Here is a 20044-nt window from a genome sequence, read left to right on the forward strand (position 1 = left end):
ATTGGGGATGAGAAGCATATCAGCCATGATTGAATGGCAGAGCAGACTCGATGGGGCGAATGGCCTAATTCTGCTCCTGTGTCTATTGATCTTAAAACTGCTTGTGTGCAAATGGCAGCTGCAAATGCATAGATGACAATAATCATTGCACTTCAAAATTGCCTGTGGAGCATTTAACTTTGTTTCCGAGTGATGTGATAAGGTGTTACATGAATTCGAGTTTTTATTCACGTTTGCAACATATCCTTTTATTACCAATGAGAGTTATTCTGAATAATGCCAGTTCCAGAATACAAAGAGGAAAACTATAAAGGCTCGATTTTCTAAGAATGTGGCTGACAATGTCAGCTTCCACAGCTTGTAGGTGTCATAATTAAATGACAGTGGGATACTGTTCACAAAACTGTGTTTGAAAAAACAGGTAATCTATGCACCCGTCCCCTCCCAACCCCCTCAGAGCAACGTTTCCATCCCTGCAGCCCTTCCAATTTCCAATTTCGGGCACAAGTGATCCTCCATGTGATAGAGAGCATGGAAGTATGGAAAACCTTGGGAAGTCCTGGGCCGAAGAATTAGGTTCTCAGCCTGCAGGAGTGGAACAATGGGAAAATTCACATCTTTATTCTCAACTCCACATCTTTACAGCTGAATATGAATGGGTCAGTTCAAAGTCATGTTGCGCTTCCCTGAGGAATGCTGGAATGGTTACAGCCAACACAAAATTGCACGTTGTCTGATCCATGTCACACATCTGGAGGCAATGGGAGCACAACAGATGGCCCCTATCCCCAGCAGACTCAGGTGGCTCGGTGGCACAGTGGCTAGCACTGCTGCCTCAAAGAGGCAGAGACCCGGGTTCGATTCTGACCATGGGTGATTGTCTATGTGGAGTTTGGACCTTCTCCCCGTGTCTGTGTGGGTTTCCTTCGGTTGCTTCAATTTCCCCCCACAGTCCAAAGTTGTGTAGGTTAGCCGGATTGGTCATGCTAACTTGCTCTTTAGTGTCCAAACGTTAGGTGGGGTTACGGGGATTGGGCGAGGATGTGGGCCTATGTCGGATGCTCTTTCAAAGGGTCGGTGCAGACCCAATGGGCCGAATGGCCTCCTTCGGCACTGTAGGGATTCTATGAAGCAAATTAGCATATTTCGTCCGATTAGTGCCTCACAAGTGCCAGTCAATGACAATCTCCAACAAAACAGAATTAAACAATTTCCCCTTGACATTCAATGGCATTGCCATTGATTAATTCACCCACCATCAATAACCTGGGGCTTACCATTCACCAGAAACTTGGGAATTTTGTGATGAGTAACTCACTTCCTGTCTCTTTAAAGTCTGTCTACCACTGAGAAGGGGCAGGTCAGGAGTATGATTATCATCAGTACACTCTGTGAGTATAGGGAACAGCTTCCTCTCTGCATTATATGTGTGGTATGAAGGAAAACATGTCAACAGACATTGTGACAATCTCTCCCTTTGAAATGAGAACGGAACTAATCTGGGCTGTGCTAAATTAGGTCTGCAGTTAAAATACCAGGCCAATGTTCACTCTGGTAAACATCTCTCTCAGTTGACTTCAAGAGAAACTAAGATTGAGAAGGGCGTTTAATGGACTAGGCCAATATTGTGCAAGTTCTCTCCACCCTCTGGGCTTAAACATGAAGGAGTAATTGCAGCTGGAATTCCCCAGCCACATTCTGTCGCACAAAATTCCAAAAAACACTCCACGAATGGCCCATTGCACCCTCCCCACTCCTCTGCCCCGGACAGTCCTGCTGTGCTCCTTGTGCCCACCCAATTCACTTCAAGACCCTCATCCCAATATTCCAATTCCTCAAACGTCTCGCTTGACTTCATCTGAAGGAAGCTCTCCCATTGACTTGCTGGTGTGTCCCCTGCTCTATGATGTTGTGGTACTGTTGTTCCTCCTGCTCCACCGTCAAAGATAAATCGTTTGGGTATTATGCCCCTCCCGCTTGCCTTGTGACCTCCCACCTTGAGTGCAAAAGTCCCTTCAAAAGCCATACCTTTAATCTTGAATTCAATCTCATCTATTCCACTCTCCCCCAGAATCATTCCTTGCTGCGTCTTCGACGTTTAACCATTAAGGCACAACTAAGAGGTTTTTCTTAATGTGCAGAGTGCTATATAATTGCAAGTTATTGTTTGAAATGGCTATTTTATCTCCCAGTTTCTGCTGAACTTGCAAAGCCATATTTCTCACCTTCAATTAGTGAAAGTTATTATGCTCTTGGATCAAGAACAAAGCATGAGTATCTGAAGAGAAGTTAAGTGCGGGTAAAATTTCTGAATGTTTTTCTGTCAACTGGCCACAGCAGAAAAGATTCTTAAGTGAAGGGTATCACCAGGCAACAGAAAAGAGCCTATTGTCAACTGAGATTACAAGGGACAAGAGATACCTGTATAAAGAAGATCAATTATTCCTTACTTCAGCCTTTTATTTAACTCAAGGGCATTGCAAAATAAATATTGAGCTCCATCTTTATCCTTTAGTGGTCCCAGTCAAAAATCATAAAATGATGCATTATGTAATTCCATAATCTATGTCATGTTATTAGTCTTTTAGGTTAACAGTTTATTGCTGCAGTTCTCAACTGCAATTAATGACTGCATTTCTGAAATGGTACCTTTGAACGTTTTCTTTTCTGTTCTCTTGCCGGCACTGACTTGCTTGGTGGCTCTGTTCTGTAGGAACAGAATTGAATGGTAGTTCTGTTCTGCCGGCACTGAATTTCTTGGTAGTTCTGTGGTAGAGGCTTTCACTTGAGTGGGGCACAGTTCTACGGGTCTCAGGCCGATTTCTGAAAATTGGTTTGATCATTCTTCAGGCCTAAGCGATAAGCCTGAATGTCAACAGGCTGCTTGTTGAATGAACTGGCACTCGAGGAAACCCAGTGCTTCAAACCAAGTTGGGCTGTGTACCTCAGAGCACTGGTAAGTTTTCCACTGCTGGTGTCAGCCAGTTCCTTTCTGTTGAAAATGAAAATCGCTTATTGTCACAAGTAGGCTTCAAATGAAGTTACTGTGAAAAGCCCCTAGTCGCCACATTCCGGCGCCTGTTCAGGGAGGCTGTTACGGGAATCGAACCGTGCTGCTGGCTTGCCTTGCTTTCAAAGCCAGCGATTTAGCCCTGTGAGCTAAACTGGCTTGCAGAATTATTAGACAGAGACACCCTAAAGACTATTAGGATTATGAGGTGATTGGCTGTGGATTAGTTGTCTAACTCATGCCTCATCAACTTTCCCCACCCGACAGATGCCAGGGGATCCATAGACCTCCCCCACCCTTCCTCCCAACTCAACAAATTAAGTAAGTTAGCATTCTTCTACCGGCAGCACACAAAAGGCATTTAAAAAATACTTTTCTGATTAGGGAGGCAGTGAAATGAACTGAGATGGGCATTGGGGAAGTATCAAGATGCATTCCATCTCGAACGAGATGTAGAAAGTAGTTTCAATCATGCACAATGTGCCCTTTCCTCGTTCTTATTTGCCCGATTGAAGTTATTAAAACCTTCAAAGACAAACACTGAGCAATGCACTTGTAATCAATCACAAAGAAAACAAGACAGTTATGAAATTGTAACCAGCATTGTGAAATGACTTGTGCTATCACAAAAAAAAGGCCAAATCATTGACAAACCGATTAACACGACAAATATTTAATTCAAACAAGGTAAATATTGACAATTCAATCGTGGTGCATTTTGTTCAATCTGGTGATTCATGGAATCATACACTTTATATTTTCAAACATGTTATTTACTTCTCGCTTCGCATATGAAGAACGCTATATAATTCTGCATTAATAGTCGCACTCGGGTCACATATTGTCTGTGACCGTGGATGCCATTGGGTGAGGAAAATCAAAGGAGGGAAGATTTTTTAAAAATGTTTCTGGGTGTTATTGTTTTGAACACCAGGCCATAAGAAGTCAGAGCTGGAGTAGATCGTTTGACCCTTCGAGTTTGCTCAGCCATTCAACAAATCATGGCTGATCTTCGACCTCAACTCCACCTTCCCACACTATCCCCATATCCCTTAGTTCCCTCAGTAACCAAAATTTGATTGCCCTCTGTCTTGCACAGTAGCACAGTGGTTAGCACCGTTGCTTCACAGCACCACGGTCCCAGGTTCGTATTCCTGGCTTGGGTCACTCTCTGTGCACAGTCTGCATGTTCTCCCTGTGTCTCCATGGGTTTCCTCTGGATGCTCCGGTTTCCTCCCATGAGTCCCAAAAGACGTGCTGTTAGGTGAATTGGACATTCTGAATTCTCCCTCAGTGTACCGCACTGGTGCTGGAGTGTAGCGACTAGGGGATTTTCACAGTAACATCATTGCAGTGTTAATGTAAGTCTACTTGTGACAATAATAAAGATTATTATAAATACACCCAAAGATTGAGCATCCGCATGTGCGGTAGAGAATTCCCAAAATTCGCAATTTGAGAGCAAAATTTGATTTGAGCATAAAATGGAGAGCAGCGGCTCAGGAAGACAGCTCACCGTCGCCTTCTCAAGGGCAATAAATGTCCACATCGCATGAAGAATAAATACAAAAGCAAAGGCTGACAATCCAATGGAATATTCAGGCTGTACTGCACTGTTGGAAGTTTTGTCGTTTGGATGAAATATAAAACCAAAGCCGCATTTGCCTGCTATAAAAGATCATGGGTACTCTCCCCCCCACCCCCCACCCCTCCCAGCCGGGTGGGAGAATCGCCGGGGCACCACGCAAATTGCGCCATGCCGCGCCAATCCCTGTACGCGATTCTCCCACCCCCCCCCCCGAAACAGCGGCGCGCGAATCGCGCCAGGCCGCTCGGAGAATCGCCGCAAATGGCGAGCTGCGATTCTCAGGCCCGGATGGGCCGAGCGGCCACTGCGACACAACAGAGTCCCACAGCGCCATCCACCCCTGGTCGCTGCCGGCAGGTACTCTGCAGGAATGCTTAGGGGGGCGGCCTGTGGGGGTGGAGGGGGGCTCCTTCACCGGGAGGGGGCGGGGGGGGGGGGGGGGGGTCCTCCGAAGGGGTCTGGCCTGCAATCGGGGCCCACCCCGATCAGCGGGCCGGTCTCTCCCCCCCCCTCCCGGGCCTACATTCCGCCGCGGCCGGCCCCTGAACACCCACGCCATATTGCATCGGGGTCGGTACGCGTAAGAAGTTCCCCACGCATGCGCAGGATGACTCGGCCCAACTGCGCATGCGCAGGATTGAGCTGCCCCAACTGCGCATGCGCGGGTTGGCGCGGCGCCCATTTGGTGTCGCATAAGGACCCTGGAGTGGCGTGAACCGCTCCAGCGCCATGCTGGTAGGTCGTGCCCTACGCGACGCTGTTCACGACGGCGCGGGCACTTGGTCCGCGGAGCGGAGAATCGCCCCCCATATTGCACTGTTTCAAAGAAGAGCAAGGGGGTTATTCCTAATGTCCTGGACAATATTTATCCTTCAATGAATGTTGCAAAAACAGACAACACGGTAGCACAGTGTAGCACTGATGCCTCACAGTGCCAGGGACCAGGGTGACTGTGTGGAGCATCAATGTACTCCCCGTATCTGTGTGGGTTTCCTCTTGGTCTTCCGGTTTCCTCCCACATTCCAAATGCGTGCAGGTTAGGTGGATTGGTGATGATCAATGAGTGGGTTAAGGGGCTAGGGCAGGCGAGTGGGCCCAGATAGTGTGCTCTTTCGGAGGGTCGCTGCAGACTCATTGGGTGGAATTCACTCCTACTGTACTGTAGGGATTTTATGGTCTTAATCCTAGTGCTGTTTATGGAAGTTTGCTGCGTGCAAATTGGTCACCTCGTTTCCTTCATTACAATAGTGACGACACGTCTAAAAACGTTTAATTGACTGTGAAGCACATTGAAATGTCTGGTGGTTGTGAAAATAAAGCCAGACTTGACAGGTGCCACTCATACAAATGGGCATTGGACGAATTTGCCATCCAATTTGATAGAGGTCATTCTTTTTCTTAAAGAATTGTCACTTATGATTTATTTTAATGCCTTTGCAAGATATATCACTCTACCTGGTTGTAAATGCCTCTGATCACGTTAAACATAAACATTTGGCGGTTTTGCAGAAGGTTGCACTCTGATGTTATGCTAGTCTCTGTGTTTGAATTTCCAATACGTGCTCTGATCACATGAGATGTGGAGTTGCATGTTTGTAAAATCTGCCCCTTGATGCTTTTTTTTCCTGCATTGATTATGGGTCTAAGTGAGGGGTTTGCAACGATTAGCGGATTTGGATAGCGAGAAATTATTTCCTTTGGTTGGGAAAGTCCAGAACAAAGCGTCATTACCTTAAAATTACAACGAGGCTATCCAGAGATAATGGCAGGATCGACTGTTCACACAAGGGGAGGGAAAATCAGGAACTTTACCCTTCAAAAGACTGTTGAGCTTTGGGGGTGTATGGGGTGGAGTAATTAAAAAGTTCAGGACTGACATTGATGTAATTTCATTTAGCAAGGGTATTAAGGGTTCTCGAATCAAGGTGGGTCGATGGAGTTAAAAATGACATCAAGCATGATCTAGTATTAATAATAATAATCTTTATTATTGTAACAAGTAAGCTTACATTAACACTACAATTTAGTTACTGTGAAAATACCCTAGTCACCGCACCCTAGTGCCTGTTCGGGTACACCGAGGGAGAATTCAGAATGTCGAAATTACCTAACAGTCTGTCTTTCGGGACTTGTGGGAGGAAACCAGAGCACCCAGAGGAAACCCACGCTGACACGGGGGCACGATTCTCCTGAATGGGGCAGCACGGTAGCATTGTGGATAGCACAAATGCTTCACAGCTCCAGGGTCCCAGGTTCGAATCCCGGCTGGGTCACTGTCTGTGCGGAGTCTGCACGTCCTCCCCGTGTGTGCGTGGGTTTCCTCCGGGTGCTCCGGTTTCCTCAACAGTCCAAAGATGTGCAGGTTAGGTGGATTGGCCATGATAAATTGCCCCTAGGGTCCAAATTGCCCTTAGTGTTAGGTGGGGTTACTGGGTTACGGGGTTATGGCGATAGGGTGGAGGTATGGGCTTGGGTAGGGTGCTCTTTCCAAGAGCCGGTGCAGACTCGATAGGCCGAATGGCCTCCTTCTGCACTGTAAATTCTATGAACTTCTATAAGTGTTTGCGCCGTCGCGTTTCACGATGGCGCGAAACGGGCATGGGCACAACCTCCCACAGGGGGCCAGCATGGTGCTGGAGTGGTTCATGTTGCTCCAGTCTCCCTTCCCGGCGCCAAATGGGCGCCGCGCCAACCCGCGCATGTGCAGTTGGGCCGCACGGGGGACTTCTTCAGCACGCCGGCCCCAACGCAACATGGCATGGGGGTTCAGGGGCCGGCCACGCAACAAAGTAGGCCCGACGATCAGTGGGCCCCTATCGTGGGCCAGACCCCATCGGAGGCCCCCCCCCCCCCCAGGGACAGAGAACCCCTCTCCCCCCCCCCCCACAGGCCACTCCCGACCCGTCACGCAGAGTTCCTGCCGGCAGCAACCAGGGGTGAAGGCGCTGGCAGGAACTCTGCCGTTTCCCGCGCGGCCGCTTGGCCCATCCGGGCTGGAGAATCGGCAGCCCGGCCGCGGACAGCGGCATGCGACCGGTGCTGCGCCAAACGCACTGGCGCAAATGGCACCGGTTCTCTGCACCTTGGAGAATCGCGCGTCAGCGTCAGGGCACATGGCTCGGAGAATCGCGCCCGGGGAGAACGTGCAGATTCCGCACAGCCAGTGACCCAAGCCAGGAATCAAACATGGGACCGTAATGCTGAGAAGCAACAATGCTAATCACTGTGCTACCATGCCCCGGAAAAGCTGGAGGGGCAGAATGGTCCACTGCTGTTCCAACCTTCCTGCACTTTGTATACCTAAGGCTCGAATGCCTTCCTCACTGTTGCCTGCAGTTAGTGCTGACAGCTCTGCTAGTGCAGTATCAGAGTTGAGGTAGTCCGGTGACAGCTGCTTGTATTTTCTGGGTGGCACTTGTGCTGTGCAGTTTTTTCCCCCCGAACCGTGGCTAGCCGCCCTGACCAGACCAGCACCTGCAGGAGGCGCTGAGATATGACGCAGCCAGAAACAAAGGGCAAGATTTTCCAATCCCGCCCGCTGTGGGAGGGCAAATTCCCGCCCCCAAAGTCGACAGTCCTTAAGCTGGCCCGTCAATCATTCCGTCCCGCTCGCGATGATTCCCCCAAAATCCCCTAGTCGCCACACTCCTGCACCTGTTCGGGTACACTGAGGGAGAATTCAGAATGTCCAGTTCACCTAACAAGCTTTTGGGACTTGTGGGAGGAAACCGGAGCATCCGGAGGAAACCCCACACAGACATGGGGAGACTGTGCAGACTCTGCGCAGACAGTGACCCAAGCCGGGAACCGAACCCGGGACCCTGGCGCTGTGAGGTAGGAAATATGGCGGTCAATATTTGTGCACAGTAAGATCCCACAAACAGCGACGCTCGACCAGTGACTAGACGATCTGTCATTCTTCCTGTCTCTGCGATGTTGGTCCAGGGACCATTTATCACTGGCCAGGAGGGCACCCGGGGTGGGGGGGGGGGGGGGGGGGGGGGGGAAAGACAATTTATCTAAAATGTGGAATCTTTTCTACCCAGCTGAGGGGGAGGGGCCTCAGTTTGACACCCCCCCCCCCCCCGAGAGACACCTCTGCCATGCAGGATTGGGGCGAGGTGAGGAGTGGGAGGACCTGAAGCCAGACACCCTTTTTGACTTCCAGAGGGGCGCAAGGATGCGGACCAGTTTACATGGACCCCATCTGAAATGAATGGAAATGCGTTGGGGCGGGACGCGGGAGCCCTGCTCTCCTTTGGAGATCCCTGCTTGGGGGAGGATCTCTGAAATATTTATCGGCCGACCCGATGTGTGTGTGTGTGTGTTTGAAAAAAATTCCCCTTCCCCTTTAACTGGGGGCTTGCCGACTGAGCGGCTGGTTAGGTGTCGCTGCGTCAGTCCAGAGGACAGTGAAGCGCGCTGCAGCCCAGCACAGAGAGAGAGAGAATCTATCTCATAACTGGAGGAGGAGGGACAGGAAGGAATCCTGGAAATACATTATCTGTCTAATTACTGGGAAAGTGGGGTTGGATGTGGTGACAGAGCTAAATGGACTGTTACCGAGCTGGATCATGCTCAGCTGTGATCAGGTTCGGACACATGAAACAGGAATAAGCCTCTGGAAAGGTAAGGGTAGGGAGTGAACAATCCAGACCAGAGAGGAGGGAGAGAGAGGAGAGAGAGGGGTAAAAAAAAAAACAGGGGCATTTTCTATCTTGTTGCTGCTCTCCACGGGCAGCAAGTTGGGTGCTGGCGACGGTGATAAGATTGATTTTTGAAAAGATAAGGACACGTCCAACCAACATGTTTCCCCTGCGAATGGGGGCGGAGAAAAATAAAATGCAAGGCATCTTGATTTAAAATATTATGAAAGATGAATAAAAAATGTCACCTCCATCGAGAGGGAAGGAGAGAGAGAGAGAGAGAGGCAAACACCAGAGTTGCATGGTATGGCTGAGCTTTGTTATCCTCTGCACAAATGTTGTCTGCTGACAATTTATAATCAGAAATCAGAGAAGGGGAGCTGACTTAATTGGTGACAATAATCGCAAAGAGATACTGGCTGAGGGATAGATTGTAGCATTTTGATCTTCTGAGGGGACAAGACATCTTTGCAATTGCAGGGAGATCCGCAGTTTGGACACAATGAATCCCAGATAAAGTCTAACATTTGGGAATTTATCACCTATTTTTCAATAAACAGCGTGCACCTGTGTAGAGTAGCTCAGTCAGGGCTGGGTGATTTTTTTTTCCTGTCTGGATTTATTTTGTGTGAATTTTCCTGGCGTTGTAAAGTTTTGATTTGAGGACAGTGCTTGTGTGTGTCTTGTGGTGATTTTGTCTTTTATTTTACATTCTCTCTCTCTCTCATTCTTTCTTTAAAAAGCTGAGAGACAGCCAGCTAAAGGATTGTGGGAAGTCGACTCCAAACTCTGCTCCTCTGCCCGGGATATCAGATGGCGGCGTTCGGCTTCCTCAGTTACGAACAGCGGCCGCTCAAGCGGCCCCGGCTGGGCCCCCCGGATGTCTACCCGCAGGATCCCAAACAGAAAGAGGTAACCAGAGGGCGGGGAGAGAGAGGGGGGCACCTCCCCCATGGCACAGAGAGGGGGGCAGCTCCCCTCCCCCCATGGCACAGAGAGGGGGGGGGCACCCCCCCATGGCACAGAGAGGGGGGCACCCCCCCCATGGCACAGAGAGGGGGGGCACCTCCCCCCATGGCACAGAGAGGGGGGGCACCTCCCCCCATGGCACAGAGGGGGGGCACCTCCCCCCATGGCACAGAGAGGGGGGGCACCTCCCCCCATGGCACAGAGAGGGGGGCGGGGCACCTCCCCCCATGGCACAGAGAGGGGGGGCACCTCCCCCATGGCAGCAGGAGGGGGGGGCACCTCCCCCCATGGCACAGAGAGTGGGGGCACCTCCCCCCATGGCACAGAGAGGGGGGGGCACCTCCCCCCATGGCACAGAGAGGGGGGGGCACCTCCCCCATGGCACAGAGAGGGGGGGGCACCTCCCCCCATGGCACAGAGAGGGGGGGGGCACCTCCCCCCATGGCACAGAGAGGGGGGGCACCTCCCCCATGGCACAGAGAGGGGGGCACCTCCCCCCATGGCACAGAGAGGGGGGGCACCTCCCCCCCATGGCACAGAGAGGGGGGGGCACCTCCCCCCATGGCACAGAGAGGGGGGGGCACCTCCCCCCATGGCACAGAGAGGGGGGGCACCTCCCCCCCATGGCACAGAGAGGGGGGGGGCACCTCCCCCCATGGCACAGAGAGGGGGGCACCTCCCCCCCATGGCACAGAGAGGGGGGCACCTCCCCCCCATGGCACAGAGAGGGGGGGCACCTCCCCCCATGGCACAGAGAGGGGGGGCACCTCCCCCCATGGCACAGAGAGGGGGGGCACCTCCCCTCATGGCACAGAGAGGGGGGCACCTCCCCCCATGGCACAGAGAGGGGGGGGCACCTCCCCCCATGGCACAGAGAGGGGGGGCACCTCCCCCCATGGCACAGAGAGGGGGGCACTCCCCATGACAGAGTGGGGCACCTCCCTCCCCCCCCCATGGCACAGATGAAGGAGCACCTCCCCCATGGCACAGAGAGAGGGGGGCACTCCCCATGACACGGGGGGGGGGGCACCTCTCCATGACACAGAGTGGGGCACCTCCCCACCCCCCATGGCACAGATGAAGGCGCACCTCCCCCATGGCACTGAGAGAGGGGGGCACTACCCCCCATGGCACTGAGAGCACCCCCACCGTCACCACTCCCCACCCTCAGCAAACAGCCCCCCCCACAATGAACACAATCCCCCACCCTGAACACAACCCCACCACCCTGAACACCACCCCCACCACCCTGAACACCACCCCCCCACTTTGAACACCACACCCCCACCCTGAACCACCCCCCCACCGTGAACCAACCCCACCCACCATGAACAACCCCCCCCCCACTGTGAACAACCATCCCCCCACTGTGAACAACCACCCCCACCACGGTGAACCAACCCCCCACCGTGAACAACCCCCCTATTGTGAACAACCATATCTTCCCCCCCCCACCGTGAACAAGGTCCCCACCGTGAACAAGGTCCCCCACCGTGAACAAGGTCCCCCCACCGTGACCAAGGTCCCCCCACCGTGACCAAGGTCCCCCCACCGTGACCAAGGTCCCCCCACCGTGAACAAGGCGCCCCCCACCGTGAACAAGGCCCCCCCCACCGTGAACAAGGCCCCCCCCACCGTGAACAAGGCGCCCCACACCGTGAACAAGGCGCCCCCCACCGTGAACAAGGCGCCCCCCACCGTGAACAAGGCGCCCCCCACCGTGAACAAGGCCCCCCACCGTGAACAAGGCCCCCCCACCGTGAACAAAGCGCCCCCCACCGTGAACAAGGCGCCCCCCACCGTGAACAAGCACCCCCCCACCGTGAACAAGCAACCCCCCACCGTGAACAAGGCCCCCCCCACCGTGAACAAGGCCCCCCCCCAACCGTGAACAAGGCCCCCCCACCGTGAACAAGGCCCCCCCCACCGTGAACAAGGCCCCCCCCACCGTGAACAGGCCCCCCCCCACCGTGACAAGGCCCCCCCCCCCCGTGAACAAGGCCCCCCCCACCGTGAACAAGGCCCCCCCCACCGTGAACAAGGCCCCCCCCACCGTGAACAAGGCCCCCCCCACCGTGAACAAGGCCCCCCCACTGTGAACAAGGCCCCCCCCACCGTGAACAAGGCCCCCCACCGCGAACAAGGCCCCCCCGCCCGCTGCGAACAACCGCCACCCCCACCGTGAACAAGGCCCCCCCACCGTGAACAAGGCCACCCCCACCGTGAATCCGCTTGACCAAAAAGACCCCCGCAGCCTGAACAAATGATCCCACCCTGAGAACAGCTTGACCCCCCAGGGCGTGGCCTCCCCCAACACCCCCCAGGGCGTGGCCTCCCCCAACACCCCCAGGCGTGGCTTCCCCCCCCCCCCCAGGGCGTGGCTTCACCAACCCCCCAGGGCGTGGCTTCCCCAACCCCCCAGGGCGTGGCCTTGCCCAAGACCCCCAGGGCGTGGCTTCCCAACCCCCCAGGGCGTGGCTTCCCCAACCCCCCATGGCGTGGCTTCCCCAACCCCCCAGGGCGTGGCTTCCCCAACCCCCAGGGCGTGGCCTCCCCCACCCACCCAGGGCGTGGCCTCCCCCACCCCCCCCGGGCGTGGCCTCCCCCACCCCCCCCGGGCCGTGGCCTCCCCCACCCCCCCCCCCCACCCCACCCCCCGTAGCGTGGCCTCCCCACCCCCCCCCCCGGCGTGGCCTCCCCACCCCCCCCCCCGGCGTGGCCTCCCTCCCCCCCCCGGCGTGGCCGCCCCCCGCGTGGCCTCCCCCCCCCCCCCCCGGCGTGGCCTGCCCCACCACCCCCCCCCCCAGGGCGTGGCCTCCCCCACCCCCCCCCCAGTGCGTGGCCTCCCCCACACCACCCCCCCCCCCAGGCGTGGCCTCCCCCACCCCCCCCCCCAGGGCGTGGCCTCCCCACCCCCCAGGCGTGGCCTCCCCCACCCCCCCCACCCCCACCACCAGGGCGTGGCCTCCCCCCCCAGGCGTGGCCCCCCCCCCCCCAGGGCGTGGCCCCCCCCCCCCCAGGGCGTGGCCTCCCCCCCCCCCAGGGCGTGGCCTCCCCCCCCCCAGGGCGTGGCCTCTCCCCCCCCCAGGGCGTGGCCTCCCCACCCCAGGCGTGGCCTCCCCACCCCAGGGCTGGGCTCCCCACCCCCAGGGCGTGGCCTCCCCACCCCCAGGGCGTGGCCCCCCACCCCACAGGGCGTGGCCTCCCCCCCCCAGGGCGTGGCCTCCCCCACCCCAGGGCGTGGCCTCCCCACCCCCAGGGCGTGGCCTCCCCACCCCCAGGCGTGGCCTCCCCACCCCCCAGGGCGTGGCCTCCCCACCCCCAGGCGTGGCCATCCCCACCCCAGGGCCCTGTCATCCCCACCCCCAGGCGTGGCCTCCCCCCCCAGGGCGTTCCGCCTCCCCCCAGGGCGTGGCCTCCCCCCCAGGTGTGGCCTCCCCCCCCCCGGCGCGTGGCCTCCCCCCCCCCAGGCGTGGCCCCCCCCCAGGGTGGCCCCCCCCCCAGGGCGTGGCCTCCCCCCCCCAGGGCGTGGCCTCCCCCCCCCATGGCGTGCCTCCCCCCCCCTAGGCGTGGCCTCCCCCCCCCCCAGGCGTGGCCTCCCCCCCCCCCCCCATGGCGTGGCCCCCCCCCCCGGCGTGGCCTCCCCCCCCAGGGCGTTGGCCTCCCCCCCAGGGCGTGCCTCCCCCCACCCCCCCAGGGCGTGGCCTCCCCCCCACCCCCCCCAGGGTGTGGCGTCCCCCCCAAACCCCCCCACCCCCCCAGCGTGTGGCCTCTCCCACCACCCCCCCAGGGTGTGGCCTCCCCACCACCCCCCCAGGGCGTGGCCTCCCCCACCACCCCCCCAGGGCGTGGCCTCCCCCACCACCCCCCCCGGGCGTGGCCTCCCCCACCACCCCCCCCGGGCGTGGCCTCCCCCACCACCCCCCCGGGCGTGGCCTCCCCCACCACCCCCCCGGGCGTGGCCTCGCCCACCACCCCCCCGGGCGTGGCCTCGCCCACCACCCCCCCGGGCGTGGCCTCCCCCACCACCCCCCCGGCGTGGCCTCCCCCACCACCCCCCCCGGGCGTGGCCTCCCCCACCACCCCCCCGGGCGTGGCCTCCCCCACCACCCCCCCGGGCGTGGCCTCCCCCCCCCCCCCCCCGGGCGTGGCCTCCCCCACCACCCCCCCGGGCGTGGCCTCCCCCACCACCCCCCGGGCGTGGCCTCCCCCACCACCCCCCCGGGCGTGGCCTCCCCCACCACCCCCCCGGGCGTGGCCTCCCCCACCACCCCCCCCGGGCGTGGCCTCCCCCACCACCCCCCCCCGGGCGTGGCCTCCCCCACCACCCCCCCCCGGGCGTGGCCCCCCCCACCCCCCCCCAGGGCGTGGCCTCCCCCACCACCCCCCAGGGCGTGGCCTCCCCCACCCTCACCCCTGTGGGCACGCCCCCCTCCCCCCCCCCAGGACACGCCCCCCCACCCCCCAGGACACGGCCCCTCCCACCCCCCAGTACACGGCCCCCCTCCCCCCACCCCCCCACCCCACAGGACACGGCCGACCCGCGCCACCCCACCGGGCATGACCCCCTCCCACCCCACCGGACATGCCGACCCGCGCCCCCCCACCAGACATGACCTTCTTCGTTCCCCCCCCACCCCCCACAGGACATATGACCCCCCTCCCCTCAGCATTTGCCCGCCATTCTCCAGCATACGGTAGCACAGTGGTTGGCACTGTTGCTTCTTAGTGCCATGATCCCGTGTTTGATTCCCAGCTTGGGTCACTGTGGAGTCTGCACGATCTCCCTGTGTCTGCGGTGGTTTCCTCCGGGTGCTCCGATTTCCTCCCACAAGTCACGAAAGACGTGCTGTTTGGTGAATTGGACATTCTGAATTCTCCCTCCGTGTACCCGAACAGGTGCCGGAACTTGGCGACTAGGGGATTTTCACAGTAACTTCATTGCAGTGTTAATGTAAGCCTACTTGTGACAATAAAGATTCTATTATCCAGTATATACCCCCCAATTCCCCACATACAGCTTCCTCGCGCCCCCATGCCCTGCCCCCCAGCCTTACCCCCGACCCCAGCCTTACCCCCGACCCCAGCCTTACCCCCGACCCCAGCCTTACCCCCGACCCCAGCCTTACCCCCGACCCCAGCCTTACCCCCGCCCCCAGCCTTACCCCCGACCCCAGCCTTACCCCCGACCCCAGCCTTACCCCCGACCCCAGCCTTACCCCCGACCCCAGCCTTACCCCCGACCCCAGCCTTACCCCCGACCCCAGCCTTACCCCCGACCCCAGCCTTACCCCCGACCCCAGCCTTACCCCCGACCCCAGCCTTACCCCCGACCCCAGCCTTACCCCCGACCCCAGCCTTACCCCCGACCCCAGCCTTACCCCCGACCCCAGCCTTACCCCCGACCCCAGCCTTACCCCCGACCCCAGCCTTACCCCCGACCCCAGCCTTACCCCCGACCCCAGCCTTACCCCCGACCCCAGCCTTACCCCCGACCCCAGCCTTACCCCCGACCCCAGCCTTACCCCCGACCCCAGCCTTACCCCCGACCCCAGCCTTACCCCCGACCCCAGCCTTACCCCCGACCCCAGCCTTACCCCCGACCCCAGCCTTACCCCCGACCCCAGCCTTACCCCCTCCCGCCTGCCCCTGTGCCCTTCCCGCCTGCCCCCATGACACTCCCGCCTACCCCTCCCGCCTGTTCTCCCCCCCCCCCCACAGAATTCTATGACCCTCCCTCCCTTGACTAGTTGAGATGTCCTTGCAGTAACATATGCCACTGTTCAGCTCGAGTGCACAGTTATTGTCAGCTTTTTATTTCAATTCCAGGCCCCCCTATTTATTAGAACATTCATGCCTGGGAGAGAAGCACTCAGACATTGTCATGTTCTGTTGAGGCTGTCATTTCTACCTCTGGAAGCCTTAAAATCTGACTGGGTTATTTATACGTTTTTTTACTTGAGTAATAAATACTTGTCACATTACAAAAGTGTTGGTAGGTGCAATGGAAATTCAGTTTCTGACTCCTTGCATGCTATTGCACAAGCTGAGATGTCCCTTCTGACTATAAAACATTTGATAAGCTTTCGCATCAAAGCTTATTGTATAAGATAAGAGTGCGTGGCATAGGGAGTAACATATTGGCACGGGGTAGAGGATTGGTCTGCTAATGGGACGCAGAGAGTCGGAATAAATGGGTCTTGTTCAGATTGCGCTCGTGGATTGCCACACGGTTCAGAGCTGGATCCCTAACCATTTCCAATCTGTATCAATGACGAGGAAGAAGCGTACAAAGCCATACTGAATGTATGGTCACTCGATTTGCCAATGACACCAAGATAGGGACAGCATTAAGTTGTCAAGAGGCGGAATGTGGCTGACAATAGGATATAGATAGATTAATGGGAGGAGCAAAAATCTAGCAGAAAGAATATAATGTGGGATAATGTGAGCCTCTTTGGTGGGAGGAAGAGAAAAAACGCGTACTACTTAAATGGATTGAGATTGCAGAGGGACTTGGGGTGCCCTGCAACGTCAATCATAAAAGTTAGTCTGCAAATGATTAGGAAGGGTTTATCCCTACCACCCTTCTTGAAAAGTGGAACCACATCAGCTGTCGTCCAAACCTCTGGCACCTCCCCTTTGTCTCCCCACAGCAGCCTGGAATATAACTCATCCGGACCCGGGGATTTGTCCACTTTTAAGCCTGACAAAACCTCCAGTACCACCTCACTCCCTTTGTCAAACTGCTCAAGAACCTCTCAGTCTCTCTCCTTGAATGATGTACCGACATCCTCCACCTCCTGAGTGAAGACACCTCCTATGAAATACTTGTTTAACACCTTACCAATGTCCTCTGGCTCCACGCATAGATTTCCCCCTCGGTCCCTAATGGGCCCTATCCTTTCCCTAATTATCACAGAATAACTCTGGATTCTCCCTAATCTTACCTGCCAGTGCTTTTTCATACCCCGTCTTTGTGCTCCCCTAATTGCTTTCTTAAGTTCCCCCCTGCACTTTCTGTACTCCACAAAAGAATCTGATTTCTTCCTTTTTGGACCTGCAGAGAGCTTCTCTTTTCTTTCTTCTCCAGTCTGGAATATTCCTAGACATCCAGGGTTCTCTAGACATGTTGCTCCTACATTCCACCTTAAAGGGAACATGTTGGGCCTGTGCTCCCCCCATTTCCTTTTTGAATACCTACCAATTCTCTGCTGGAGTTTTAAACATAGGGGAGTATTACTGCAGCTGTAGAGGGCTGTACAGTGAGGCCACATCTGGAATACCGTAGACAGCTTTGGTGTCTCTGTTTTGAAGAAGGATATAATTGGGTTAGGAAGAGTTCAGGGAAGGTTCATTCGACTCATCCCTGGAATGAAGGACATACCTCATGAAGACAGGTTGGGCCTTTATCCATTTGAGGTGATATTAGAACATAGAACATGCAGTGCAGAAGGAGGCCATTTGGCTCAGCGAGTTTGCACCGACCCACTTAAGCCCTCACTTCCACCCTATCCCCGTAACCCAATAACTTCTCTTAACCTTTTTAGACACTAAGGACAATTTAGGGTGGTCAATCCACCTAACTTGCCCGTCTTTGGACTGTGGGAGGAAACCGGAGCACCCGGAGGAAACCCACACAGACACGGGGAGAACGTGCAGACTCCGCACAGACAGTGACCCAGCAGGGAATCGAACCTGGGACTCTGACGCTGTGAAGCCACAGTGCTATCCACTTGTGCTACCGTACTGCCCCTTATTATTGAAACTTATAAGATTCGGAGGGGACTTGATAGGGTGGCTGCCCAGAGGATGTTTCCTCTTGTGTGGGAGACTGGAACTAGGAGACACTGTTTAAGAATAAGAGGTCTTTTTAAGAGTTGCTCAGTGGTTAGCACTGTTGCTTCACAGCTCCAGGGTTCCAGTTTCGATTCCCGCTTGGGTCACTGTCTGTGCGGAATCTGCACGTTCTCCCCGTGTCTGCGTGGGTTTCCTCCGGGTGCTCCCACAAGTCCCGAAAGACGTGCTGTTGGGTAATTTGGACATTCTGAATTCTCCCTCTGTGTAGCCGAACAGGTGCCGGAATGTGGCGACTAGGGGCTTTTCACAGTAACTTCATTGCAGTGTTTTTAAAAAAAAAACTATTTAGAGTACCCAATTCATTTTTTCTAATAAGCGGCAATTTAGCGTGGCCAATCGACCTAGCCTGCACGGCTTCGGGTTGTGGGGGCGAAACCCACGCAAATATCGGGAGAATGTGCAAACTCCACACACTGACCCAGAGCCGGCATCGAACCTGGGACCTCAGTGCCGTGAGGCAGCAATGCTAACAACTGCGCCACTGTGCTGCCCTCCGTCATTGCAGTGTTAATGTAAGCCCACTTGTGATTAAAGATTATTATTATTATTATTATTATTAAGGGGAGAATTTTATTTCTCAGAGAATCATTTGTCTGTGGAACTCTCTCTCTTTCTCTCCCTCCCAGAAAGCAGTGGTGGCTGGGGCATTGAATATGTTCCAAGGCAGAGTTCGATGTATTTGTGATGGTTAAAGGAGTCCAGGGTTTTGGGGGACCGGCAGGAAAGTGGAGTTGAAACACATCCAGTCAGCTCGGTGATCTTATTGAATGGCAGAGCAGGCACGAAGGGCTGAAAGGCCTACTCGATGCTGGCTTCACAGCACCTCAAAGCCTGCCATTATTTTGATAACTTGAGAGGTCGAGCAGACAGACATACAATAACTGTTGATATATGTTATATTTTGTACATGCACAAGGTTGGGGCGGGGGGGGAGGGGAGGGAGAGAGAGAGAGAGAGAGAGAGAGAGAGAGCATTTTTGTCACATTATTAAAGGGGAAGTGGGTTAAAGTGCAGTGTAATCCTGCAACAGAAATATTTTAAATTAAATAATTATCTGTACTGTATTGGTTTCCACTTGTGTGTACTGGTACTTTATTGCTTAATTGCTTTAGAACTTTGAAGTGCGTTGGTGCAGTCAGTGTAAATTATACTTGAAGTAATAGCTTAATTTTTACAACTGGAATACTCAATTGTGAGTTAAAGCATAAACAATGGTTGATGACTCAAGCCCACTGTGCTTTTGGACGTGACAATTGAATTTGAAAGGCGTTGTTCCACCGATTTCCCCCTATTCCTGCCAAATGAGTGTTACAAACGAGATGGCAAAGGTTCTGGCGACCTGCTGGCACCTCGTCGAGCTGGTCATGATGTTCGCTGGGTGGAGAGGGTTGTGGGGGTCGGGGGGGGGAGGGGGGGGGGGGGGGGGCGGGGGGGGGGGGGGGGGGGGGCGATTGCGCTGTGGTATTTTTACTGGTTAGGTAATTCAGGGACTCGAGGTTGCGGGTTTGGAATCCACCCCAGATGGTGAAATTTGAACTTGGTAAAAGTCAATTTAAAGTCTTCTGATGACCAATGTTGATTATCGTTTTAAAATAAAATAACCCCCGCCTGCTTCACTAACGTCCTTCAGGGAAGGAAATCTGCCGACCTGACCCCGCCTGGCCCTACGTGTGGCTCCAGACCCACAGCAATGTGTGTGGTTGACTCTTAATTGCCCTCTGAAATGGCCAAGCAAGCCACTGAGTTCAAGGGCAATTAAGGATGGGCAACAAATGCTGGCCCAGCCAGTGACAACCAGAATGAATTTTTTAAGAAACGGAGGGTGAGCGCGATGGAGTTCTGTGATGGTAATGTGAAGTCAGAACCCTGGTTGATCTGTATTTCACTCTTTTCCAAGCTGAGGCAAGTTGAGATGGTCTGTGGGGCTTCCACTTGTGTCCCTGTCAACCCATCTGCCACAGAAAGTGAAAG

General features: G+C 55.8%; 1 protein-coding gene across 3 annotated transcripts in view; it reads left to right on the top strand.

Annotated features, from left to right (window-relative positions):
- The first annotated feature begins 9014 nt into the window (after window positions 1-9014).
- Window positions 9015-20044, top strand: part of LOC119975763 (mediator of RNA polymerase II transcription subunit 12-like protein) — a 640706-nt gene continuing 629676 nt past the window's right edge. For all 3 annotated transcript variants that reach the window (XM_038815591.1, XM_038815593.1, XM_038815592.1), the window contains exons 1-2: window positions 9015-9227; window positions 9988-10156. In XM_038815591.1, the coding sequence (XP_038671519.1) occupies window positions 10058-10156 (99 nt within the window). In that variant the 5' untranslated portion in view covers window positions 9015-9227; window positions 9988-10057. The remainder of the gene's footprint in view (window positions 9228-9987; window positions 10157-20044) is intronic.

This window comes from Scyliorhinus canicula, chromosome 13 (genome assembly GCF_902713615.1).
Source record: "Scyliorhinus canicula chromosome 13, sScyCan1.1, whole genome shotgun sequence".
NCBI lineage: Eukaryota > Metazoa > Chordata > Chondrichthyes > Carcharhiniformes > Scyliorhinidae > Scyliorhinus > Scyliorhinus canicula.